Source organism: Agelaius tricolor, unplaced genomic scaffold (assembly GCF_023055355.1).
Source record: "Agelaius tricolor isolate 1412-34295 unplaced genomic scaffold, bAgeTri1.0.p SCAF_23, whole genome shotgun sequence".
In the NCBI taxonomy this organism is placed as follows: domain Eukaryota; kingdom Metazoa; phylum Chordata; class Aves; order Passeriformes; family Icteridae; genus Agelaius; species Agelaius tricolor.
In genome coordinates this window covers 11792715-11819320 of record NW_027269283.1, presented here as the reverse complement: position 1 = coordinate 11819320, position 26606 = coordinate 11792715, and the positions used below count along the sequence as shown (strand labels likewise).

Below are 26606 nucleotides of genomic sequence, written 5' to 3'. Positions count from 1 at the left end.
AATAATTAAAGCCCACTCAGCTTTAGAGGGATGTTTCCATATTTTGTCATCAGCATCCATTTAATCCTGATTTTTGCTTTCCAGTTTATTCCTGCAGCCCTTAAACCTCTAAATAATAATCCTCCTTGCTTCCCACACTTCCCAGCCAGGACAATCCAAGCAGAGCCTGAGGCTGCAGCACTGGAAGGTCACTCAGAGCAAACCTTGACTCTGAAATATCTTTTAAGGTAAAAACCCATTTCCATCTAGATTTAAAAGTGAGAAACCCCCGTCTGACCAAACTGAGTAAGTAGGACAAGCTTTGTGAGAATTAGGTTAAGCTTAAGTTACAATTAGTGCTACAAAAGGGAAAACAGCAATGAGCATTTGTGTTTAAAAATGTGATGGAGGTGTTCTCCTGGGTGCCACAGAATGCACAGAGCTCAGCAGCAAAGCGTCAAATAAACTGCAGGATTTCAGAGTGCCCAAGTTTAAATGTCATTTTTCATTGCAGAAGTTCAATGAAAACAATGAAAGGATGTGACTTTGGTTCTAAATTTATCTGGGGCGGAATTGCGGTTTGCTGCAGCTCTACGCTTGTAACGCGGAGCGCAGCAGCACCAGCCTGGTCCCACAGATGGGCTCGCTGCAACCTGACTTTCCTACAAAACCACAGAAATCAATGCATGGCAGCAGCAGGAGAGAAAATGAAACCACTCCACGACCATTCATGGCTTTTGTGGGAAAACCCTGTCCCTGGAAGGTGCCACTGCCGAGCCTGGCACAGGTTTGTGCTCAGGGAGCTTTATCTGTGCAGGAGCTGCAGGGGAGGAAGCACAGTGAGGTGTGTGCTGGGGACAAACCCCGTCCAGGCTGCACGAGGATGGGCTGTGATAAGATCTGCTCTGCATTTGTGTTTTAGCAAGTCCTCAAATGCCTTTAGGAACAAAAACAAACCTGCTCTAACTGCAATCAGTGTTACTTTTTCCCCTATAAACACCCCAAACCCAGATAAAAATAGCCCTGCTTTAGCCAACCTCTCTAATCCACCTCGTATTTTTATTGCTATTATTATTTTTAACCAAAAACAGAGTAAAGACCTTGAGGTCTAGACAAAGCTCCCTCTTGCTGCCAGTGAGACGAGGACGAAACAATGCCAAGGATTTCTCTCCAGAGCACTGCTGACCTCTTGTCCTTGCCTCTGGTCACTTGGGCTTGCTGCTGGCCAAGGCTGCCCACAAAGGTTTCTGCAGTGAGCAGGGTGGGTTGGGATGTTTTTGAATGGAGGAGAGTGGGGACAGCCAATACGCTGCTGCATTTTCATCATTAGTTGTGACAACATAATTATTCTCAATTCTAAATGCTATTTATTGCCTAAGTTTGATTATGTGGGGAAGCAGGGCTGCACAGGGACTGCAGATGATTTGGGAACAATTTTCCCTCTGGGAAGCAGGAGTAGATTCTACTTTCTGCCTTTCCTCTTTCCCACCTGATGGACTTTTGCAGGAGTGACAGCCTCCTTTCCTTTCACGTGCCACTTCACCTAACCTACATTAACTGCCAAAAAAATCGTGCCACTAAAAATACAGCTCCCCAAAGCCATTGCAGGAACTCCAGGACACAGCACAGGAGCACTGAGAGCGGGAGATGGGTTTGGAGGCGGGGTTGGAGGAGGGCTCCTCCAGGAGCTTCCCACTGGGGGATGCTGCGGTTTGTCAAGAGGAGCATCCTCGGTGTCGCCACCCCTGGAGCTCCCTGCGCCACCTCGGCGGGGAAAGGGCACCCGAGCCCTCGGGACATTCCGGGAGGAGCCGCGAGAGGGAGATGCAGGACGGGGAATGCGCGGGGGGATGCGGGGAGAAGTCCCAGCCGTGCATCCCTGAGCGTCCCTCATGCCTGAGCATCCCTGAGCGTCCCTCATCCTTGAGCATCCCTGAGCATCCCTGAGCATCCCCCATCCCTGAGCATCCCTGAGCATCCCTCATCTCTGAGCATCCCTGAGTGTCCCTCATCCCTGAGCATCCTTCATCCCTGAGCATCCCTGAGCATCCCTGAGCGTCCAACATCCCTGAGCATCCCTGAGCATCCCCCACCCCTGAGCATCCCTGAGCACCCCTCATCCTGGAGCATCTCTCATCCCTGAGCGTCCCTGCACCCTCCCAGACAAAGGCAAAGTGTTTTCCCAGCCTCTCCCCAGCTCTCTGAGCTCCAGAAGGACAAAGCTGCTCTTACCAGCTTAAAGAACTTCCTCAGGTTTGCCTTGGGCGTTTTGCTCTCCGCCCCTCTCGGTTTCACCTCGGTGCTTTCTGTGCCCTTGCTCTCATCCCTGTCGGGAGCCACGGCCTCCAGAGCCACCTCTGCCTTCTCATTGCTCACGGCCTCTGCTTCTTCCGAGGAGTTCTGGGGTTGGGAATCAAGTGGAAGAAACATTCTGACTCAATCCGTGAGGAGTTGGTTCATTTCTTAAAATTTTACAATCAAGCAGAGCATAAAAGCATCCTCAGTTTCCCTGTTGTCTTTATGTTGCTTCAGGAATTAGATTAATCCCAAATGGAAGGAAGTAAATAAGTGTTAAAATCCCGCCAGTTTATATAAACAAAATAAATAACCTTCCTTGAGTTGCTGGTTCCCAATCACAAGAACCCAGCTTTGATTACAATGTAAGAAGAATGAAAATGAAATCACACACAGCAATGCTGTCCTGAGGAGATGAGGCTCAAGTAAATCCAGTAAATGTGAGAAAAATCATTCGCAGGAATTTGCACACAAGAGCAGAACTAAGATTGTTTGCAACACACTGTGGGCACTATTAACTGCTGAAACCTGGCCTTGGACACTGCCAGGGATGGGGCAGCCACAGCTCCTCTGGGAATCTGTCAGGACCTCTCCTCTCTCCCAGGGAACAATTCCTTCCCAATATCCCATCTAAACCTCCTCTGTGCCAGTTTGGAGCTGTTCCCCCTGTCCTGTCACTTGTTTATTCTTATTTGTCACCACATTCTTTTACTTGGACTCTGCCACATTTATTGTGAACAATTATATTTCCTGTTCCCCTTTCCAGCAGTTTTTCTGTGTGCTGTTGTCATCTCCCTTTCTGAGCAAATAAAACCCCAGTTTATTTAGTCCTTCATGCAGAAGCTATCCATATATTCACTCAGTATTCCATCACACCTTTTAGTTCTGGCATATTTTTAAGTTGCAGGGAATTCCACATTCAAGAAGGGGATTCACCATGGATTTCTACCACAGCAGGAAAGATTTTGCTTTGTTCCTGACTCCTCTTTTGTGGAAGAAACAACATTTTGGGGGTGGAGCAACAGGGAGAAGAATGATAAGGGAATAAATATTCCTTATCCCCTGCTGCCCGAGATGGCTGCAGCACATCCCACTTCCCCGTGGAATTGTACATTTAATTTATATTTATGAACAGCTCGGAGATAATCAATCTATAATAATTTTACTCTGGATCTCTGCCTATGCACACATCCATAGCATCAATTCCCCATCTATTTGCTGGGAGGAAATGATTCAGAGCAGAGTGGAAGCAGTGGCTCAGTAAGGCAGAGCTCAGCTCCTGGGATCTCTCCACTCCAAGGGGGCAGGTTGGGATCACTCACACACAAAACCCCAAAGCAGTTTTGTCTCTGCAGCTCTGGCTCTGCGGTGGAATTGGTGGCACAACCAACAAAAGCACCCTGGGACCAAATGCCAACCTCCAAAAAGCACTGCCCAGTTAAATTAGGGTTAGGCAGCTATTCAGGGATTGAGCTGTTTCAAGTATCAGGGATTTTTGCACATTTCTTCAGGAAATTTTTCTGCAGGACAAGGGGGAATGGCTTCACACTGAAAGAAGGGAAATTTAGGTTGGATACACAGAGGAAATTCCCCCCTGTGAGGGTGCTGAGCCCTGGCACAGGTGCTCAGAGCAGCTGGGGCTGCCCCTGGACCCCTGGCAGTGCCCAAGGCCAGGCTGGAGCCCCCTGGGACAGGGGGAGGTGTCCCTGCCATGCCAGGGGGGGCTCTGGGTGGGCCACTTTAAGGTCCCTCCAACCCAAACCATTCTAGGATTCCATGTTCTGCTTCACCCAGTAATTAACCAGTTGGCTGTTTGTACATCAGCAAAAAGAGCAGGATTTTCCTGCAGTTGCATGGCAAGAGTTGCTTAAAATTCAAGTTTTTAAAGCAAACACATCTGCTTTTAAAGACAGGTCCCAGAGCAGTGTAAATAATGCTGCCTTGATCACCTTCCACCCTGGCCTGGCCTGCTTTGATCAGATAAATGTGAAGCATCATGTTTCTCTGCCCTGATCAGATATCTACAAGGCCTTGGAAGCAGCTTTCCAACACAAATATTGGAAATTGCCCACTGTAATTCCCTATTCGCATTCCTTCTGAAAAAAAAAGAAGAAAAGAAAAAAAGAGAAATGCTGGCCCAGCAAATATTTGAGTAACAGTTCTGAAAATTCTCGTGAAGACTGATCAGGAAATGGGGCAAATACAAAGTGGCTCCCAGCTGAGAAGCTGAATAAGGAATTTTTCATTTTCCCTTTCCATATTTATTCATCTGCAGGCAGAGCAGCAGCATTAACTGCCACGTGTTGACAGGCACTTCATTAGCTGCACTTTGAAGTGAAAGCTCATCAGAAGATGGATATTTAAGAGAGTGCCTGGAAAGAGAAGCTGGAGCTGAATCCTGCATCTATTGAGTGTTGTGGTTGCTGTTTGTGACTTCAAAAGCAAAGCGACTCCTGACTCTGAATTCTCCACCTATCTGAGCTTGGATTCTCTGTCCTAGCAAAAGGACAGTGCATTAAATGTGCCAGAAAAAGATAAATTCACTCCAGGACACCCCACAGAGTCTTCAAACCAAGCTGAGTTTGAGGCCAACCTGTTGTCTTTTGTTTTTTTGTACATCTCTCCTCTTTTTTGTTTTTTTTTTAATCCTTGATACTTCATTAAGAAATGTCTGAATTCAGACAGAATTTATTGCTGTTTCACACAGCAGCCTGCCAGAGGGCCTCTTCTTTCCCTTCTTTCATCCTGATGTTCAGCACACATCCTGCTTCCCAGCTCTGTTTTCAAATAAGCCAGACTACTCAGAGGAGGAGATTTCTATAGCAATAACAACTACAGAAAAACCTCCCTCTCCCTCTTCTTCCCAACTTTCCTCTCATTCCAAGCACCTGATTCCCTCAGTTCCCCTGGAAATTCAGTCCCAAGTGGTAAATGTTTGAAGCTTTGATTATTTTCAAGCATGTTTACTCTGTAAATATCTAAGCACCTTTGGTTTTTTTTTTAACATAAATAAAATATCCAAACTGCATCTCCAGTGGGAAAACTCAGCTAAAGAAGCTGCAGGAGCAGCAGCCACTCAAGGGCATCTGGGTGTTTGGAAGCAGCAAATTTCTGAGATTTGAGCTTGAGCAGAAGCCCAGAAAAACAGTTATTTAACATCCAGCGACTCAGTAAAGTTTCATACAGCCCTTCTATGAAATGAAGTTAAGAATGAATAAACTTCAGCTTATAAACCATAAGCATTGTGGAAACAGGAACTGTGTTTTTAGAGTTAGCCCTAAATTTAGTTAAAATCATCATTTAACCTGAGGAACAATGTGTCTTCCTAAGCAATTGAGACCCCAAATTAAAGCCTGATCTGCTCTGTCACAGAACAGTTTCTGCTGGGTAAGAACAGACCCCCCTGATCCCAGCTTTTCAGATATTTATAGCAAAGAAATGAAACGAGGTTTGTGAGCTTTATCTCTATTAATAATGAATTTTAGTAAAGAACTTTGTGATCTTTGGGGGATATTCAACAGAAGCATTGAATTGAGAGGGGATAACATTCCTGATTCCATAAAACAAGAGAACTGTCACAGACATCTTTTATGGAAAATCCTTTCCTTAGGATTTTTTCCTCCTGAGAAGCTGAGAGGCCTCAGGAACAAAATGTAACCAATGGTTATCTGCTGCTGTGCAATGCAACAGGTGCATCTGGGATTGGGCTCATGGGGTTGTTTCTAATTAATGGCCAATCACAGCCCGGCTGGCTCGGACAGAGAGCCGAGCCACAAGCCTTTGTTATCATTCTTTGCTATTCTATTCTTAGCCAGCCTTCTGATGAAACCTTTTCTTCCATTCTTTCAGTATAGTTTTAATGTAATATATATCATAAAATAATAAATCAGCCTTGTGAAACATGGAGTCAGATCCTCATCTCTTCCCTCACCCAAGAACCCCTGTGGACACGGTCCCAGAGAACTCTCAGGGTAAATTCACTGCTGTTGAACCCGTGGTGGGTTTGGCAGCAATGACCTGCAGCCCCAGCCCCAGTACCTTTTTCCAGAAGAGCTTGCTGAGGGGCAGAGGGGTGGTTGAGCCCTTGTCCTTGCTGCCCTCCCGGGGCTGCTCTGTGCTCACGCCCTGCGGAGGCGCCGCGGCCTCCGGCGCTTTCGGGTTCTGCTTGGGCAGTGCCTCTTGGCAGGGAGGGACGTTTCTGTCTGCTTTTACACAGCTCACAGGAGGCTGCTCAGGGCTCTGGGAACCAAAGGACACGGAGATTGTGAGTGACAAACCCAGCACTCTCAGCCATCATCACCTGGGCAGGTGAGCACCGCCTCTCCCCATTCTCCCCTGCCCTTCCTTCCCTGCTTGACACAGCAAAGCCAGAACACAGATAAAGAAATTAAAACACTTAGAGACTGAACATGCCAGTGAGAATTCCCCTTTTCCTGCGCTGCACGGATAATTCAACCCCTCCTACTCACTTTGGTGTTGGTTGTCTGCTGGGTTTCTTTTGCAGCCTGCAGGGAAACAAAACACAAAGATGAGTCTGTCTGAGGCAACGGCAGCACTGCAGTTCCACAGGCCAGCAATTGTCTGTGTCACCAATTATTTTATTTTTAGTGAATGTGTGTACAAGTCCTGGCTCCTGCAGCCATGGAAACTGATCCCTGGAAGAGTGGAGGCTGCTGAAGGGAATGCCAGATCCCATCCTTGTACCTGCACCAGCCTGGTGCTGCATTCTTTGTGCTTGTAGTTCTCAACTTGTTCTTTAACAATATGTATATTTGTAAATGCATTCCCCATATTCACATTCCCATTCAGCTCAGGTAAATCACTACAGAGGGTTTAAAGGTATTAACAGATTTTTCTGTGTCTGCAGCTTCCAGTGCTCAGGGACACAGAGCTGGGTGTTTTCCGTGGGAATCTCGCAGCGCCACCAGGGATGTGCTCCCGTCACCTTCCAGCAGGAGGCTCGGATGCCCGGGGTCCAAAACAGCACAGAAAATGCTGGAAAGCCAGGGCACGGAAAAGCCCTGAACTGGAACTCGGGCAGGAGCAAAGAGCAGCTCTGCAGGGGCTGGAGGCTGCTTCCACCCAGCCTCTCATGGTTTTGGGCATGAGGCGGCATTTCCTTTAGCACAGCCATTCCGTGATGGGGCTGCTGATTTCATCGGGATACACAAAGCCAGGAGGAGAGAGTTGCATTCCTCCTTGGCCAGGGATACTGGCTGCATCTCTTACCCTCACACTGAAGAATGACCTGAGCTGTACAAAAACCCATCCAGCCACAGCCTGGGGCCAGGCTCCAGCAGCCTGGGCAGGCTTTGGGAAGTTCTCCACAGAACAGGTGAGGTATTTTGCAGGGCAGGTGAGATATTTTGCAGGGCAGGTGAGATATTTTGCAGGGCAGGTGAGGTATTTTGCAGGGCAGGTGAGATATTTTGCAGGAGCCAGGAACTTTTTTTTTGTGGTCAGCTCTGACAAACAACATCCAGAAGAGGAGGTGAGAACAAGGGTGAGGATGCCACGGGCTGGCTTCAGCATTAGTGCTGCGAGTGAGGGGTTCACCCTTCTCTTCCGAGGGAAACTTCCATAAATCAGCACAGTTATATGCAAAATTAGCATGGAATGAAGGGCAAACATGCATGGATGGGAAGAGCATCACAAGCTGCTTTAGAGTTAGGATTTTGTAACACAGGAGCCTGAAAAACAATGTTTCTGTTAACTCACAAACTCTTTCAACTTCCATTAAATATTCCAGGCAATTTCCTCACTACAATTTATTGCAAGATTAATTATTGGAATCGAATCTTTAAAAATGCCAGTCAGGTTTGGTTTTTACCAGGAAACCTTAACTTGTTATGAACAAGTAATTAATATTTTAATTTTATTAAGAAATGAAGTTGAGATATCAATTTTAAGGTTTTGGGAAGAACTGCACACTTGAATTCACTTGGAATACAATTATTCCTTCAGTAATATGCAGATGACTTTTTTTTCCCTCAAAAATGAGAGAGTGGAAAGAACATTTTTGGTTTTAAAATGTATTAAAGATTGGCCTATGCCCTTGGTTATAAAGCCCCCTACTCACCAGAATTCCACGTGGGTGTCTGGAGGGAGAATGAATCATGTTCCTCCCCCACTGGAAGGGTCCCTGCTTTTGCATTCTCTGGGCTAAAAAGCTGCAATGCTCTGCTTCCCTGCCATGATCATCTTGAGAGAGTTCAGAAATCTTCAAACACAGAGCTTGAGACCAAAATTTTTGGTAATTTCTGGTTTTTAACATAAAAGCTTATGTCCTCTGAAAGAGCCATTTGCTTGACTGTGCATTTTAAGCTCTTTAAAGTACCCATCAAACCCAGATTTTTTTTCTACTTCAAATCAGAACTAAAATAAATTAATTTTCTTGGTTGCAGGGAGAAATCCCTATTTCCGCAGGAAATTCCATTTTCCAGCTCCTCTGTGATGTATCAGATGCCCCAAAATGCCAATTTGAGCCAAGTTCTGGTGTACATTAATGACATAAAACCTGACCTGTGGCTGGGCTGAGCTCCCAAACCTCTGTGGTTGGAGGCTTTGGTCACCTCTGCACAGCTCATTGTTTGATTTTGGTTTTTAGTGGCCAGGGGGTTTAGTCCGTGTTAGTAACTGGCAGGAATTATTGCTCCAGGGATTGCTCCAGAACCCCGAGGTCACAGAGGGCCCAACGAGAGGAAGGTGCAGCTCAGGATGGTTCCCATGCCCCAGCACAGAAATGCTCCCCCAGGGACCTGCAGAGCTCTGCACATCTGCCCAGCTGTTGGGAAAGAGCTCCTCTCTGTGTGCCAGCAGCCAGCTGTGATTCCCCAGGGTTCTGCTGCTCCTGGAGCTCCATACCCACCTTGTGCCTAAAGAGTTTGCTAAAGGTGCCATGGCCCAGCTTGGGGCTCTCTGCCTTCTTTTTCTTGGCTCCTTTGGAGGGGGATTCTGCTGCTGCCTTCGGGCCAGGCTGTCCCCCAGGGCCCTTCTCCGCCTTGGAGCCCTTGTGCACAACAGCAGGTGCAGGTGAGTGTTTACTGCAGACATTTGCTTTATCAAAGACATTATTCCATCATCACACATGTGGGATTAAAGGAAAATATTCCCTCTTAGCTCTGGATAAATTGTGGGTTTTTTCCCTGAGTGATTTCTCAGCTCTCCTCAGATTTTCTTTGACATGAGTAGCAAAATAAAAGCCAAGGCAATCCACCTGATTCCAAACTAAACCACAACTTTCCCTCTAAAACCTCCACTAAACTGAAACCTAAACCCCAGAAACATCTGCCTTTCCAAGTCATGAAGAAGCAATTTAGGATTTATAATTTTAAAACATATATAATCTTTGGATTATATATGTTTTAAAATTATATTTTTGGCAAATATATAAATCTTTGGAGGAACATTCAGTCTTTTTATTGCAGCATAATAGGGACTTTAAAATGGTTTATATAATGCATTATTTAGGAAAAGGGCAGTGTGAATATTCATGATATACACTGCCTCAGATATTTCAAGCTTGCATTAATGTCCTTGAAATTAATTAATTAATTTTTTGAGGTCTCAGGCTTTAAAGCAGGAAGATGCCTTTGGTTACCTGGCATGGAGGAGGATGAAGGATTATTCCTTACTAATTCTCACAGCAAAAATGACCCTTTTTCCTGCAAAATTCTTATAATTCCTGAACAGAGAGTGTCACAGGATCAGCTCAGTGTCTGCAACAGGAGGGTGAGGTCAGTGATTGGGGCAGACCTTGTCCAAACAACCTCCTGGTTTATAGAACTGCCTGAGCAGGTGTGGCCGGGCTCTGAACCAGGGTGAGCACAGAGGAAGGGACAGGCACTGAGGGACAGGCACTGAGGGACAGGCACTGAGGGACAGGCACCGAGGGACAGGAACTGAGGGACAGGAACTGAGGGACAGGCACTGAGGGACAGGAACCGAGGTGATGCCTCAGGTTTGGCTTTTCTATTTTCCACATTCCGTGCTCCTCTAGTGTGTGGGTCTGGGTTCACATGAGGGGATGGTGAGCTCTGTGCAGGGAGCTCTGTGCAGGTGAGCTCTCCTCCCTCAGAGCAGGGACACAAAACAATTCCTTCTCAAATGTTCCAAATCTCAGCCCAAGAGCACAAACCCCGTGGGCTGGAGAGAGAAAAACAAGCAGGGTGGGACTGCAGGGGCTAAAGCTGGGATGGGACAATGAACTGCAAGATGCAAATGGAGCAGAACTGATCCCAGGGACAGAGCCCGTGCCCGGCCGTGCATTTTGGGGCCATTTTGGTTCATCTTGGGTGCAGCCCTGGCTGGGCTCTGGTGCTGCCCAAGGTGCATCCATGGAGGAGATGCTTGGAATGAATCCCTGCTTTATTCTGTAGCTCCATCCAGTCTCTGATCCAGCTCAGCCTGCACAGGGCATCGAGGGATGGCCACACCGAGGGTGTGCCCGGCTGCTGGCAGCACACGTGGCCCAGCAGCTGATCAGAGCTGCAGCCAGCACTGATAAGAGCCTGACCCTACAGAAACAGAAAGTTTTCCCCCAGAGGGTGCTGGGGCACTGCCCAGGCTCCCCAGAGATTGTTCCCTGCTCCAAACCCTCCAGAGCTCCAGGAGCACTTGGACAATGCTCTGGGTGGGATTGTTGGGAGTCTGTGCAGGGCCAGGGCTGGATGAACCTTTGGATCATTTCCAGCTCCAGGATATTCCATGATTCTATCATTTGAAGGCACAGCAGCCACCCAACAGCCCCGTGGCACTTGGGAAAACTTCACTTAACAAAGCTTTAACTTTAACACACTTCAGTTGTTTTTTGGGGGGGAAAAAAAGGAATATTATTTCCTATCAGCCAAAAAATCTGCAGCCTTTCTACCTGGGAGCTGATAAATTCACCTCCTCAACACATTTCCCCTTTATTGAAGTACAAATGCCATATCAGATAAAGGAATTCCCAATAAAAGAGAACTCCCACTTAATCTCCTGGAAGGAGTTTGCACATCCTGCAAGTCACCCGGGTTTGTTTGCCCTGCCAGGTGTGCCAGCCAACCAAACCCACCCAGAATATCCCTGTCCAAACGGCAGCAGCACCAGCAGTCACCTGGCACAGCTGACACAGGCAGGGAAGGAAATGGGGGTGTTTCCATCCCAATCAGATTGTTCACCACCTCTGGGAAGAGCTGCGAGTCTCCCTGAGCCAGGGCACTTCAATAACTGCATTTTCTGCATTGCTTGCAGAAGCTTCACCCTGTCTGATGATTTCCCGGGTTATTCAGAATTATTGAGAATAATTTTCAGAGTTACTCAGAATTAAATCCCCCACACACTCACCAAGCTTGCTGCAAAGACTGAACACTGAATAGGACAAAAGAATTAAAAAATAGGAGAGGACCCAAAAATGTTGTGATTTTGGCTAATAGCTGCATGGAGAAAACCAGTTCCATTTTTAGGGTTTTATTCCTTGTTTCTTAAGAAAATTTTTCAAGTCACAAGGAAAACTGTTCTATGAGCAAACAGAATCTTTTATGGACTCAAGTTTTCACTGAAATTTTAAATCAAAGACAAGGCAGAGAAACAACCAAAAGCATCACCAATCATCACCAAGCTTGCAGAAAACACAACAGATTTTGATTGTAACAGATAATATTAAGAATGGCACTGTTCAGTCTCTTCCTTTTCAATTTATCCAGGGGAAAAATATTTTAAATTACTTCAAATGATGACATCAGTTGGGAAAAAAAACCAACAAAATGAAGAGGAAATCCCTTTGTGAAAAACACCTAATGACCAGTGAACAAGGAACTGCCTACCTTATCTTCAGAATCACTTTTGGCTTCAGCTTTGCTTGGGGAGACCTTAAAAGAATTTGAGAAAAAACAGTCACTCAACCCAGCCTTTCAAAGGGTCAAAAAGATAAGTTTAAAATCAGCAGGTTTTATTTGCACAAAGGGAAAATACAAATATTGCTTGCCTCAAGTGGGAAAATTGATAATGCAAATATTCCTTGAGAACACATAATGGCTATGATGAAAAATGCCTGGATCGAATATTTACTATTCAAGCTTCTAATCAATTAATAAAAATGAACTTTTAGAGGTGGTACAAGAGGAATATCAAGCAGAAAGTCCTTGAGACAGTTCAAGATCTGTATAATCTGTAGAAGTGGAATTTTGCAGAGCAGGTGGCACTCACTTGATCATTTCAGTGTCCCCCTCCCCATCCCCTCCGGAAAAAGAACATTTTACATTTATTGATACATTTTTACATTATTTATACAAATTTTCCAGTCCCACAGGGGATTTTTGGAAGCAAGTGAACCCCAAGGAGATGGAAAGGAAAGGCAGAACTTACCAGTGTTTTGAGGAAGCTCATGACTGAGCCCTGTCCTGCAGCTGCCTGGGGTCTGTGCTGCTCTGCCTGTGCCCGCCCAGGTGCTGCAGCCAGGCCTTGCTCACCTGCAGAGTCCTGCCCAAGCTGCTCTTGGCTGCACTCATCTATCTCCTAAAAAATAAAAGGGGGCACAGATTGCTGGGTGCCAGCTTGCCTGATTCCCCCGTGGAATGCAAAAGTGCCTTTTGTGACTGGCTGGGAGTCACAACAGCAATTCCAACCATTCCTGGCCAGCCCACGGGCAGAACAATCCAGCATTTATCCCTCTCCTTGCCCTCTCTGCTCAGCCACTCAGCACTGCTGCTGCCTGGGGAACGCTGCTCTCGGCCACAACAAGCACAGGGCGAGCCCCAAACTCCACTTTTGTCCTTTCGAGGCTGAACTTGTGAAAAATGGGAGCAAATGCTGCGATTTTGGGCCCTGCCAGCTCCGTGTCTGAGTGCACCTTACAAAGATGGCTTCTGATTCTCTATTTTGGCATGCCAGGAATCATTTTTATCTATTAAACATCAATGTGGCACATATTAAAAGAAGGAAAAAGGCAACAAATCAAAGTAATTCCTCTCAGCCAGCTGGAGCTGCCTCTTCTCTTCATGGAATTGCACATGGAATTACACTTCCCAGAGCTCCAAAACGCTTTCCAGTGCTCAAGCACTCACAAGTAGGGAATATTTAGGTACTTGTTTTCTGTTTAGACACCTGGACAAGGGTCTGCTTCTAAAAAAAACACGTCTTGAACCAGTTTTGGACAGTTTGGCACCTCTCACACTGAATTTACCTTCCATTTTGGCCACCTTTGCCTCGAACCTGCACAGGAAAACTCAACAGAAGTGTTGTGCAGGAGAGAGTGACATCAAAGAATGCCTAAGTGACATCAAAGGAATTTTTCCCTAAACAGCTCATTACAGCTTAGTGCTTTTTTTAGTGGGAAAAAATAGAATAAAAGCATTCTAAAGAACCTTTCCCTATGCTGGGTGATTAAAACACCACAAAAATTGTATAATATGGATTTCTTTATGTCACCAGTGGAAGGAATAGACTTGAAATGCTTTAAGATTTCAGAGGGATCAGGACAGCGGGGTGTGGGGTGGGCAGTGCCAGCAGAATACAGGGAGTTAAAGCATCCATTGAAATGCCAGAAGGGACCTCAGTGTCATTCCCCACCCACCCAGCTCTGCAAGCTGGCCCAGGAGCAGCAGAGCAGGGCTGGAATGCCCAGCAGGCCGCTGAAGGGTCTCACACAGCAGCACCCTGTGCAGCTGCCAGCCCCAGAACAATCTGTCCCATGCAGGACACGCGTGGCCACGCCAGCCCGGGGTGGCACTCACAGAGCTCTGGAGCCATGGAAATGCTGGCTCTGCTCCAGGGCTTCAAGGGACCACTGAGGCAGGAGGAGGAGGAGGAGGAGGCTGATGTGCTGCTGAACAAAACCAGCTTCACAGCACAAGTGCTTGGTGCCATCACACTCCTCAGAGCTGGATGCCACCAAGAAAAAGGAACAGATTTAATGAGGTTTTGGAATTAGAGACAAGCCCAGTGCATCCCTTGGGGTGCATTTCGGGAGGGAGCTGCACACAGCTGTTTCCAGCATCCCTGGCTGGTCCAGGACATCTCCCAGACAAAGTCACACTGAAGAGAAAGCCACTGCAGATCCTGAGCATTGGGGCCATCCCAAAATCCCTAAACTGCACTCACAGCTCCGATGTGCCCCATTTGATGTGCCCATTTCAACTCCCTGTATTCTGCTGGCACTGCCCACCACGCCCTCGGCTGTCCTGATCCCTCTGAAATCTTAAACCATTTAAAGTCTGTTCCTTCCACTGGTGACATAAAGAAATCCATATTGTACAATTATTGTGCTATTTTAATCACCCAGCGAGGGGAAAGGTTCTTTAGAACGCTTTTATTCTATTTTTTCTCCCTAAAAATGTCCCAGCCCAAGGCGAGGCTGCCCTTGGCTCACTCCAGCCTGGCCTTGGAGAGGGGCTGTGCTCCATCCTGTGCTCCCATGGGAATGTTCCTGCAGGAAGAGCCCGGGCTGGGGCCATCGGCACAGAAATCAGGCACGGAGAACACACAGCCCTGCAGGATCACGTTTGCAGAGCCACAAAATCACCACAAAAGCCTCTGTGGCAGCTCCCTGCTCAAAGCCCTGGGGGTAAATCATGAAAGAAACCCCAGGAATAACAGAAGATCAGTATTAGGAGTTAATAGATGCTATGTAAATGTTCAATTCATGCCTTTGAGAAGCTAAATTTGGGGGTAATAAACACCTTAAATATACTGTAGTTTCAGTTCAGTCATCAGGAAAAAAAAAACCCCAAACATATCAAAAGAATGTATTCCTGCCAGCACTTTTGTTTGCATGAATCATGGCTCAGTGAAACATTTCAGGCATATAATTTATCTTTTCTTTGGCTTACATAGTAAATGCTTCATGAATTCATGAATTCTGCCCTTGTTTTAATTATGCTGCGCTCTGAATGTAGTTTTGTAGACCACAAAAATAAAGAGTGGCTCAGCAAACACAGAATGTTTGTGCAGCTCTTAAGCTACAACTGTGGAGCCTCTCTCTTACTCACCAGCAACGCTGTTTGTTTTGTCTTGGCACTCAGTGCAGGGAAACTTTGCTTTTAGCATTTACAGATACTACAAGTCATAATCCACAAAGGAAAAAAAAAGACAGAGAGAGAGAGAAAAGAGGAGCTGTTGGCAGCGATATCTTGATTTTTAGTATGATTATTTGGTAACAGTTTGTAGTTTCTACAGTTACAGTGATTAAATTAGGCTTGGTCATTCTCCCATCCAGCAGGAGAATTGGAACTTCAGAGGGAACAGAAGGCAACTGTGCTGCAAGGCAGAGCCACAGCCTTTGTTTTAGGGATGGAGTTAAATTTGGCAACACATTGCAGTGTTTAGCTGATGTATTCTCCCCAAAAACGGTGCTTAACTCCTCTCTGCCCCCACCATATATTCCTTCTCATACCTGAAAGAACCAAAGACAAAATTATAGCCCAAAAATTCAAGTTTAGAATTCCTCTCCCTGTGATCCAGTTCTGTCATTTACTTACACAGTGAACACCAATTTTGTGATTCCTCAAAGATATCCATGCTGCAGCTTTAAGCACACACCCAGGAGGCGTAGAGGCATTTTTGATAACCAGACCTGTCCTCAGGAATGTTCCAGAAAGCTGCTGGGATCCTGCAGACACTCCCAGCCAGCCCCAGCAGCACCCAGGGCTCAGCTGTGCCTGGGATTTCCAGGTTATTCCCACCAGGGACCTCCAGGATGGAGATGGGCACAAGGGGACTGGGGCAGAACTGCCCCTCAGTAGGAATTAATGAGAAATCCAGGTGTTATTGATGAAATAAAGCTTGATCTGGATGAGCAGTGCTTCCCTGCTTGAACTGGGAGAATGATTTCGATTCCCTTCAGTCCCTGATCATGCACTGCCTCACCTAAGCTTTCAACTTGTTTGCTCCCAGCAATGCTGAACTCTGAATTTTAGTTAAAACTGCTCCAAAGTGTTCTTTCCTTGGACTTTCACAGCATTCCTTCAGCAGCACCACCTGTGACCTTCCCTGCTCTGTAAATGACAGCAGTGCCACTGCAGTGACAGCAAAATAGGAAATGAAAATTTGGCTTTTGGTGGGAAAAGAGACAATGCCTGCAAGCCATGGTGAGGATTTGTTGAGTGTGACAGTCAAAAATATCCAGGAATTTGGGGTGTTGAGAAGCTCCATTCTAAGAGCCTGGACACAGAAGTGCCAGTGTGCCCTGAACAGAGGATTCATTGCAAATTATCCACCCTGCTCTGCTTAGGTGCTGAATGTCTTTATGGGTTCTTTAAATGTGCATCCTGAGCTGTCTGAAACACCAGAGATGGGAGCACTCCTGAGGGGCAGGGGTGGAAAATGTGACTGCTCCTTCTTAAAAATGAGCCCTCAGGAAAATATTACAATGCGTAAATTTATACAAGAAATGTGCTCTTCAAATCTGAGAAGGGCTAAGAGAAGACAAAGATTAAAAATAAAAGAATTTTGGGACAACTTGCAATGCTGGCAGTGTAAGCAGTGAGTATCTCATGAGTTAAGTTCAGGCTTACAAATAGGATGGTAGTGAGTAGTGCATCAGTGATCACCATCTTATTTGTAAGCCTGAACTGGCCAATAAAAGCAATTATTAAAGTGGTATTTACACATTGGTTTTCCCTCCTGTTCCTGACATTAGACGGGGTTTCAATTTGATCACCAGTTCCTGTATTCCACCTCTCCAGCAGAACTCAGAGTTACACCATTATTCCCTTTCAGATGATGGGCTTCTTCTGTAGTTAATTACCTGAAAATTATACCTTTTGTACATACTATACATCAGATCTGGCAGGAAGTGCGAAATCTAAACTCATATTAACTTCCAGCTCCTTTGACCAGAGTGCTCTTTCTGTTAAGATCCGTAGTTTCTTATATCACATTCTCATCCTGTAAAATCATTTCTAATGAACCACTTTTCCTTGACTAAAACATTACAATAAGCTGGAGTACAAAAAGTATTGCTGCATAATATTCCTTATTTTGCTGAATAGGGTATCCTAGCTAGAGAAGTAGGGCTATTTTAAAAATGGCACAAAACACACCAAAGAACTTTTAGAAACCCATCCAGAGTCAAACCCCAAGAAACTGGTTTAGTTTCAGGTATTTTTGCTTTCATTTGCAGCTGGCAGCTGTTCCTCCTGGCAGTTGGAGCTGTGCTGCCCAAACCTTTTGGGGAATTATAAATTGAATTAAACTGGAGGTCAGGATTTAGTCATGAGACAGAGCTTCACTCCTTGGCCACAGGTTCATCCTTCCACGCCTCCGTCCTGGGGCGTTACCTGCGGTCATTTTCAGGGCAACACCGACTCGTCCCCACCCTACATGGAGTTATCCCACCCTGCCAACATTCCCAGGAGGTTTAATCAGTGAAAATGAAATTAAAGGCTATTTACGAAGCACTTGCCTTGCGCAGCGGTTCCCCGTGGGGCGCGCCGGCCGCGATGCTCCCGTTGGGGACGTCCAGCCCCTGCCTGCCCTGCTCAGGGTCACCCGCCGTCCTCGCCGTGCCCTTCTCCAGCCTGAAGATCCTGTCCAGGAGCGTCACTTGCCTGCCCTTCGGGGCGGCCACATCGCGCCCCTCAGGCGTCCCCGCGAGCTCCACGTCCTGCAGCGGGGCCTGCGCCGGGTTTTTATGGCTTCCCTGCTGAGGGGCTGCCCCAGGCCCCTCCGTGCCCTCGCCCAGGCCTTTGTTGGCGCCCAGGGCGGCCTGTGCAGGGGCCGGAGCTGCCGCTGGCTCCCGGGCAGGCGCTGGCACGGCCCAGGGGAAGGGCAGCAGGGAGCGGGGCCTGGCAGCTGGCGGGGCCCTGCTGGCAGCGCTCCCGCCGCTCTGCCCGCCCGCCCGGGCACCGGCACCCGGCTCTGCTGCAGCAACGGCCGCGTTATCCTGGGCTGCAGCTGCCCTGGGATCCGCTGCAACACAGGAGAGACAGGGAATTATCCACGGGCACGGGCAGCCACGGGCACCCCGGCTGGGGTGAGCTGGGCCTGAGGGGGCGAGAGCACACTGGGGACCCCAGTGCTGTTGCTCAGCCCCAGAGCTGATTTCTGCCAGCCCTCACTGAAATCAGTGCACATTTTACCCTCTGCTCATCTCCGGAGTTGATTTTTGCCACCCCTGACATCAGTGCAAATTTTACCCTCTGCTCATCCCCAGAGTTGATATTTGCCACCCTGCCACCCCTGCACCCTGAAATCAGTGCACATTTTACCCTCTGCTCATCCCCAGAGTTGATATTTGCTCCCCTGCCACCCCTGACCCTGAAATCAGTGCACATTTTACCCTCTGCTCATCCCCAGAGTTGATATTTGCCACCCTGCCACCCCTGCACCCTGAAATCAGTGCACATTTTACCCTCTGCTCATCCCCGGAGCTGATTTTTGCTCCCCTGCCACCCCTCACTGAAATCACACACTGGATGCACATTTTACCCTCTGTTTATCCACCAGAGCTGATTTCTGCCAGCCCTCACTGAAATCAGTGCACATTTTACCCTCTGCTCATCCCCAGAGTTGATATTTGCCACCCCTGCCACCCCTGCACCCTGAAATCAGTGCACATTTTACCCTCTGCTCATCCCCAGAGTTGATTTTTGCCACCCCTGATATCAGTGTGAATTCTATCCTTTGCTCATCCCCAGAGCTGATTTTTGCCACCCCTCACAGATATGAGTGCACATTTTACCCTGTACTCATTCCCAGGGCACATTTCTGCCACCCCTCACTGAAATCAGTGTGAATTTCATCCTCTGCTCATCCCCACAGCTGATTTTTGCTCCCCTGCCACCCCTCACTGAAATCACACACTGAGTGCACATTTTACCCTCTGTTTATCCCCCAGATCTGATTTTTGCCACCCATCACTGACATCAGTGTGAATTTTATCCTGTGCTCCTCCCCAGAGCTGATTTTTGCTCCCCTGCCACCCCTCACTGAAATAAGTGCAAATTTTACCCTTTGTTCATCCCCAGATCTGATTTCTGCCACTCCTCACTGCAATCAGTGTGAATTTACCCCCTGCACAACCCCCTTGCAGTGTCAAAGTCAGATACTACCCCTGTTTGGCACTACTCAGCCCAGCAGACAGCAAATTAAAATCAGTGATATTCAAAAAAACCCCAAAACTCGTAAAACTTGGGACAGTTATATATCAATGTATCACCTGCTCCTCTGTTAAAGCTAAAGACACAAAAGGAAAGGGAAGCACCAGGACTGATCCCATTTCCTGGCTGGCCAAACTCCCAGCAGGGAGTTCTGTGCAGTCACAAGTGATTTCATTCATTTTTCCTCACCCTGCTCCTGTTCTCCTCAGTGCAGCTCCTACCTGAGCCTGTCCTTTGCCTGTGGGTTATTTCGAGCCTGATTTGAATGCTGATAAATCACATCCCAGCCAGGTTTCTTAGCCTTACATTTCTCTTTACATTTCACATTTCTTCTCTCACAAACTGTGGCTCAGAATCACATTTCCTCCCCCAAAACTCACACAAATCATTCCATGCGTACACATGTGGCCATCACACCTTAGATGCAAAACCCCTTTTGATTTAGAAGTCTATTTTATGATTTTATAAAACAATGGAGCTTTGATAACACAGGTGAGGTGAAAATCCCTGGTATGGGATCCACAGGCAGGAAAAGGCAGTTCCTGCTTTACCCAAGACAAAAGAAACAAAAGAAAAATAATCTTGCTTGGATCTTTTTTGTGGCTGGAAGCACAGATGATGTGGTGTGAAACCCCAATATAAAAAAGGGTCTTGTTGAGATGTAAATCTTACAGCTCCCCCTGAGCTCCAGCTTCTCTTCTCTCCTTGGGCTGGAATATGGATCTGATTTCCCTGTCAGTCATCACCACATTTCAAGGATGAATTTAGATGTATTTAATTATAACTGTGGAAAACTGACAGGCTCCAACTGACTTGCTGAATTAGAACAGGAAAATTGTCAGTTTCAATGTAAAATTGAAATTATTTCAAATTATAATTGTAACAGTCTAGTCAATATTATGCCTTCCACATTTTCCTTTAAGAGAAAGAAAACCCCAGATACCAAAAAAACCTGACTGAAGCACATCTTCCACACAGCACAGATCTTCAGTGTGAAATTCTTTGGGATTAGGAAAACAGAACAATTTTAGATCCCAGCTTTCCCAGCAAAATTCCCCCAAGCTTCCCACCTGGCCAGGGATTCTGGATAATCCCACGAAGCATCAGCAGGTCCTGGGCTGCTGTGTCTGTGCCCATCAGACTCTGTCCTGCCTGGCAGCACCCAGGGCCCATCCCTGGAGCTCCCAGGAGCAGAGCAGAGCCCAGGCCCAGCCTGGAGGTTCCTTTTCCCACAGCTTTGATGCCATGGCTGGGTGACCCCATGGGGCCCTGCCCCACAGCCCAGGCTGCTCCTGGTGAGCAGCAGTGGGGATTTCAATGAACCCCAGGATCGTGGAATGTCCCCATGGGTGGGTGTCCCCATGGGGCCCTGCCCCACAGCCCAGGCTGCTCCTGGTGAGCAGCAGTGGGGATTTCAATGAACCCCAGGATCGTGGAATGTCCCCATGGCTGGGTGTCCCCATGGGGCCCTGCCCCACAGCCCAGGCTGCTCCTGGTGAGCAGCAGTGGGGATTTCCATGAACCCCAGGATCCTGGAACGCTTTGGGTTGGGAGGGACCCTGGGGACCACCTCACCCCACCCTGCCATGGCAGGGACACCTCCCACTGCCCCAGGTGCTCCCAGCCCTGTCCAGCCTGGCCTTGGGCCCTGCCAGGATCCAGGGGCAGCCCCAGCTGCTCTGGCAATTCCTGTGCCAGGGCCTGCCCACCCTCACAGGGAGGGATTTTTCCCTAATACCCAACCCAAACCTGTTCTGTGTCAGTGTGAAGCCATTCCCTGGGTGCTGTCCCTCCATCCCTTGGGAATCCTCTCTCTCCATCTTTGCTCTTGGCTCCTCCAGGCCACACTGAGCTCACCCCAGAGCTTCTCCTGTCCAGGTGAACAATCCCAGCTCTGCTCCATCCCTCTGCCCATCCTGGACCCTCTCCAGCAGCTCCTGCCCGTGCTGGGGGTGCAGTGGGGCAGTGCTGGAATGTGCCAGCATCACCTGAAGGGACTTCCCCCAAACACCTGCCAGCAGCAGGGGCACAGGTGACACCCTCAGGGCCGTGGTGACAGCAGCCACAGCTGCCCTTGGATCATTCTTAACGAGCCTTTTGCCCCCTCTTTGTGTTTTGGGCAGAGTGGCCAGAGCTCCCCAGCACAGCCTGTTCTGGCAGGCAAAGAGGTTTCCACTTTCTGGGCATACATGAATTTATTTTTTCCCCTGCATTCTTCTTGTGCTGTTCCTGTGAGGAAGCAGCTCCACTGGCAGAAGCCCTTGGGCAGCAATATCCTCCTGTGATATTTCATGAGCACCAGTTTCAATTTCAGTGTCCTGACAGGCACAGCAAAAGTGCAAATTACAGCTACTCCAGCACCTATTGAGATACTCAGCTGGGGCCACTAAGGACCAGCTGTAGTTTCCTGAGCCTCCTGTAGTAAAGTTTGAAAAAGGACTTCTAATTATAGTTGGAAACTTGGGAAGGAAGCAAAAATCAAAAACCCTTCCCCAGCTAAAGAAAGGAGAAACAATATCCATAGGAAAATAATTGTAAGAGATGCTGAACTTCTGCTTTATGTAACAGATAACAAATGAACCACAGGAAAACTGGCTTGGGCTCAAAAATAGGGACAGAAGCTCAGCACTAGGAAAACCAGCTAAACAAGTAGCAGCTCAGGAACCCATGGAGCTCCTTTTATCTCAAATTCTCGTGGAAGGAATGGAAGCCCTGGCAAATGTCACTGCCATGGGCTCTGCTGTGTGTGTGCTGTGTCAGGAGAGCTCCAGCTGCTCCAAGGAAATTCTGCTCAGCCAGGGGCAGGGCAGATCCCAGTGCTGGGCTGCACTGAACAGGCACAGCAAGCTGAGGGAGAAAAGCCTTGAAATTCCAGTATTTGGGTGAAAAGTGTGTGTTATTTTTGTTTTTAAAGACACACAAGTGGCATTTTTTCTTTCCAGATTTATTCCTCAACCCAGAGGCAGAATTGCAAAGATAAGCAAACCTCCCCAAATTCTAGGCCAGGTCTTTGAGCAGATCAAAGCTGCTCGTTGTGACTGAGATTAAAAGCTGCTCTGAGATGAAAATCAATACACAATTTACAGACTGCATTTCAGACCACTTCTGCTCCAGCATTTCCCTTCCAACTCTTTCAACAAAAGGCAGCCACACTCCAGAAGATTTGTCTCTCTTTCCCCTTCCCTTCATCAGGGTGTGTTAAAAAGGAAATTTTGTGGCTATACAAAGTCTCTCTTCTGTAAAAACACATTTTTTCCCCCTGGAATTTGGCAAATTAGACCAACATTTTTTCCTTGACTTAGTAAAAAATAGAGAAGCTCAATGGTTAATGCAATATCACAGAATCATGGATTGGTTTGGGTTGGAAGGGACCTTAAAGCTCATCTCATTTCTCTCTTTTGACTACAAGCCAGCCACAAACAAATATTTTGCTTAGCCATGGAATTAGAGCCACACAGCACTTTTTTCTCCCCTGCTGTTCAGATAATCCTGAAGAAAATATTTTAATGGCCATGAAGAAACCATTAAGGGCTACAAGGCAACATTTGGCACCAGGAATTCCAGCAGAGCAGGGCAGCACAGGGTACAACTGCCCTGAATGAATTTCTGCAGCAAATACAAATGCAAAATAAAACAAAAAAAAGTCTCATCCTTCCTTAAAAAAAGAAGGAACACACTAATATATTTTTGCCATCTTACTCCACTATTCCATACAAATATTTTTTTTTGCTCCAAGGATCATCTTGTTTCATTAATTTAACTTGCATTGTTATTTTCCTGCAGATTTCCAGAAATTAATGGAAATAGGGGCAGAAGAGTCAGCAGCAAGAACAGGAACGATTATTCTCTAAAAGCATCCCTGAAATACTTCACATTTCAGGGTTTCTGCTGGGCTCTGGCTGCTGGCAGGATCTGCTGAATGGGATTTATCCTCTGGGACAAAGGAGCTGCATCTCCACTCAACCTTTCCCCTTTGTAATCTTTTTAACTCCTTTGTAATTCCTTTTAGGAGCAGGTTGCTCCAATCTGCATGGAATTACCAGCCAAGCCCACGGGAATTGTTGCTGTTTTGTCCTCCTGATGCATTTCTGCTCTGTGTAGTGCAAATCGGAGACAGAAACCTCCAATTCCAACCTTGCCCCTTCACTTGTTGCTCACCAAGTGCTTTTATTACTGAAAGTACCACAAGATTCCCTTTTTCTTCCCCCCAAATTCTTCACTCCATGCCCCAAAAATGCTATTTATTACAGTATTTCATTTTAGAAATACCACCAACTATGTTTTTGTAGTAATAGCTTCTATCACTTGTATTTCTCCAAAACCTGGATTACATTGCACAAACATGGAGATTTCAATGGTATCTCAATGATTTAAGCTGCTTTTCAAACAGGAAAAAAGTTTAAACATAAGAAATATCAACACAGGAACGTCTAATTTTTCAACTTGCTACTTAAACTGATTTAGCAGTTACATTAATTAGATAATCCATTTAAGTAAAGCAGTCCCATATGCTTCATTTTACATATGAGGAATAAAATGTACGTGTATTTTCTAGGTCTTCAGGCAGTGAAAATCATCTGGCTTCTATTTCCTCCTCAGAACTCTGCTGGTTTACACCAGAAAAAAACCACACAGAGAGGCTTTGCTGGTAGGCAACTGCTTAAAGTGACTTACAGTGGGATGGCACTGGGAAATTTGGGCTGTGGAGCAGAGGTTCTGAGCTGTTATCAGATCCAGCTGCATATCCCCCACCGGCCTTTGATTATTTTTACCAAAATTTAGATTTTTCAAGTGCCTGTGACAGACGGAGAGGGTCAACAACAAATCATAAAGTATTTTTCTCAGCACAGAATTATCAAGCATTTTCTTTGCTGATAAGATTGAAGAGGAATCGTTGGGTTTTATTTATTCTGAAAAGAAAAGGAGCAGCAGTGCCCAACGAGCGTGGCTGGGCCTCAGAGCTGTGCATGGGGTGGAGCTGCTGCTCAGAAAGGCTCCAAAGGCAGCACGAGGTGGAAGGAGAAATTAATGAGGTGTGAAAAGCAGGAAGAGCCACGTGCCTGTGGATGAGAGCAGCTGCCCTTGAATATGTGGAGATAACTTCTCAAAACCACTTGGAAACCACTTTGCAATGCTCGGGCCGTGCAGTTCACAGCGGGATTTTGAGGTGGAAGTGGGGCTGGGGTCCGGCTGCACACCTGGGCACACTCACCTGCAGAGCCATCCCCTCTGATCCCGCCAAACGGGGCTGGAATGGGGTTATTAAATCCCATTCCCTATCCACAGTTTATCCATAGAAGGGACAAAGTTTATTTAATCAGTGGGCATGGGAAGAAATAACTGAGATTTATTCTAAATTCTCTAGAATTCAAGCTCAGGAGCTCCATTTTATTACATTTTGTTAAACAGCGAGATTTTGTTATGAAGCTCTCGCTGGAGATTTGCTCTCTTTAGGAAGGGCTGCAACCTCCAGAACGAGAGCAAGGATGGTTTCTGTACATTAAACTCACTAAGGCCCAGCTCAGGAGCAGAAGGGGCCAAATGTAATTCTGATTCAATAACTTCACTGCAGCTTTAATGCCTGCCCCTCTCTGGTGCTTTCCCCAGCCAATCACTATTGAAAAATTAAAAACAAGAGGGAAAAATTCCCTATATATATTTAATTGTTAATAAATAGCTGCTCAGTATATATCAAGTCAAAGCAATGCCCCTGCTCAAGAACACAGGACCAGAAAAGAGAGAATAAGATGGAAACGTTCAGCTGGATAAGGATTCTATCATGAATAAGGCATTTCTACAATTTCAGTTGTTGGAAATTGCTGCAGAAAAGATCAGAAATATGGGTTCATATTTAAAAATGCAGAGGTGGTTTCTAAGACTTTATCATCCTGTGGATCAGAACACACAGCCAGGGCATGGATTTTTATCCCTTTCCAACACATGGACTGTTCTCTTCCTGTAAAACATCTCCTGGTGTCCCCCAGAAACCCCAAACCTCTCCAAGAGTTCAGGATCCCCCTACACTGCCGCATTCTGTCCTTTCCACGAGCCAACATTTGGGCTCCTTGCAGCACCAATTCCCCCAGGGCTGGCTGGAGACACGAACGGCGCCAGGAATTCCCCCAGAGCCTGGGCAAGGGGGAATTGTCCCACACCCGGCAGGGACCAGCACCAGAGCACCCCTGCCTGGTGATGCTCCACACAAAGCCCTCCCCTGTAAATCCACTTTTTGGGGCCAGGGCACAACCAAACCCCCAGAACTGTTGACCAGCATCCAGAGAACTTTGGAAAGAATTCCTTATTTTTCTTTTTGCTGTGTTTAAACTTTGCAGCTTCTGCAGAGCCACATTTCCAAGTCAGAGCTGGACCACGGGTCCATCCCCACTTCAAAGCCATCATTTATTGTTCCTTCAGCCCCAGCCTCCCCCAGGGCATTTCCAACCCCTTTCCCAGCCCGTACCTTCACCATTCACTGCCGGGGGAGGGCTCTGAACAAACACCACGGATCCATTCGCAGTACCCTCGGGAGACTCGGAGAGAGGCTGGAGTAACAAAGAACAGAGTTTTTAGGACATCAAAGGCGTGAAAATCGCGCTGGCAGCAGCCAGGGGAGGTGGGATGGGGTGGCTCACTTGGTAACTCTTCACCGTGCAGGTGTTGCCATCCTCAGCTTCCTCTGGCACGCTCAGGTTGTTCCCCATCGCTGCTGCGGGGCACAGGAGAGACAAACCCCAAATTACCCCTCTCTGTCATTAATATGAATTCACTGCCAGTTCTAGTTAGGAGAGAGCCAATGGGGGCAGGTGTTAAAATCCCTAAAACCCCACCCAGGGCACCTGCCCCATCCTCAGCCTGCCCCAAGCCCATCGTGCTCAGGGCTCACAGCTGCTCCCAAAAATGGCACGAGCCAACGAACTTTTCTGGTTTGAAAAAGATTTCAAACAAGATTTGTTTGAAAAGATTTGAAAAAGATTTCTTGTTTGAAAAAGATTTCAAACACGATTTCTGATCCTCAGCCCCTGTAGCCTCCTGTTGGTGCAGATTTCCTCACTCCAGGTGAGGTGTCTGGAGCCGATGCAGAGCAGGGGCCACAGGCTCTGAGCTCTGGCAGATTCTGCTCCAGGGGAGCTCGGCCATTTCCTAAAATCCAGTTTATAATTCTCACTGAAATAAAACACACACAGCAGCCATGTGGAATTTCAAAACATTTTCACTCACAGGAACTCCCTCAAGGAAAGATGAACAGGAGGGGCTTTT

The 26606-nt window shown here is 47.0% G+C and overlaps 1 protein-coding gene across 2 annotated transcripts in view; it reads right to left on the bottom strand.

Annotated features, from left to right (window-relative positions):
• The window catches only part of BCAS1 (brain enriched myelin associated protein 1), a 35402-nt gene extending 9343 nt beyond the window's left edge, over positions 1 to 26059 (bottom strand). Inside the window, exons 1-9 of one of the 2 annotated variants that reach the window (XM_071446701.1) lie at positions 25982 to 26059; positions 25810 to 25891; positions 17654 to 18159; positions 12619 to 12768; positions 12078 to 12122; positions 9143 to 9283; positions 6744 to 6779; positions 6313 to 6513; positions 2212 to 2379 (exon numbers count right to left, since the gene is read on the bottom strand). In XM_071446701.1, the coding sequence (XP_071302802.1) occupies positions 2212 to 2379; positions 6313 to 6513; positions 6744 to 6779; positions 9143 to 9283; positions 12078 to 12122; positions 12619 to 12768; positions 17654 to 18159; positions 25810 to 25891; positions 25982 to 26050 (1398 nt within the window). In that variant the 5' untranslated portion in view covers positions 26051 to 26059. The remainder of the gene's footprint in view (positions 1 to 2211; positions 2380 to 6312; positions 6514 to 6743; positions 6780 to 9142; positions 9284 to 12077; positions 12123 to 12618; positions 12769 to 17653; positions 18160 to 25809; positions 25892 to 25981) is intronic. The other variant, XM_071446702.1, reaches the window with a different exon arrangement.
• Between the last annotated feature and the right edge of the window lie 547 nt (positions 26060 to 26606).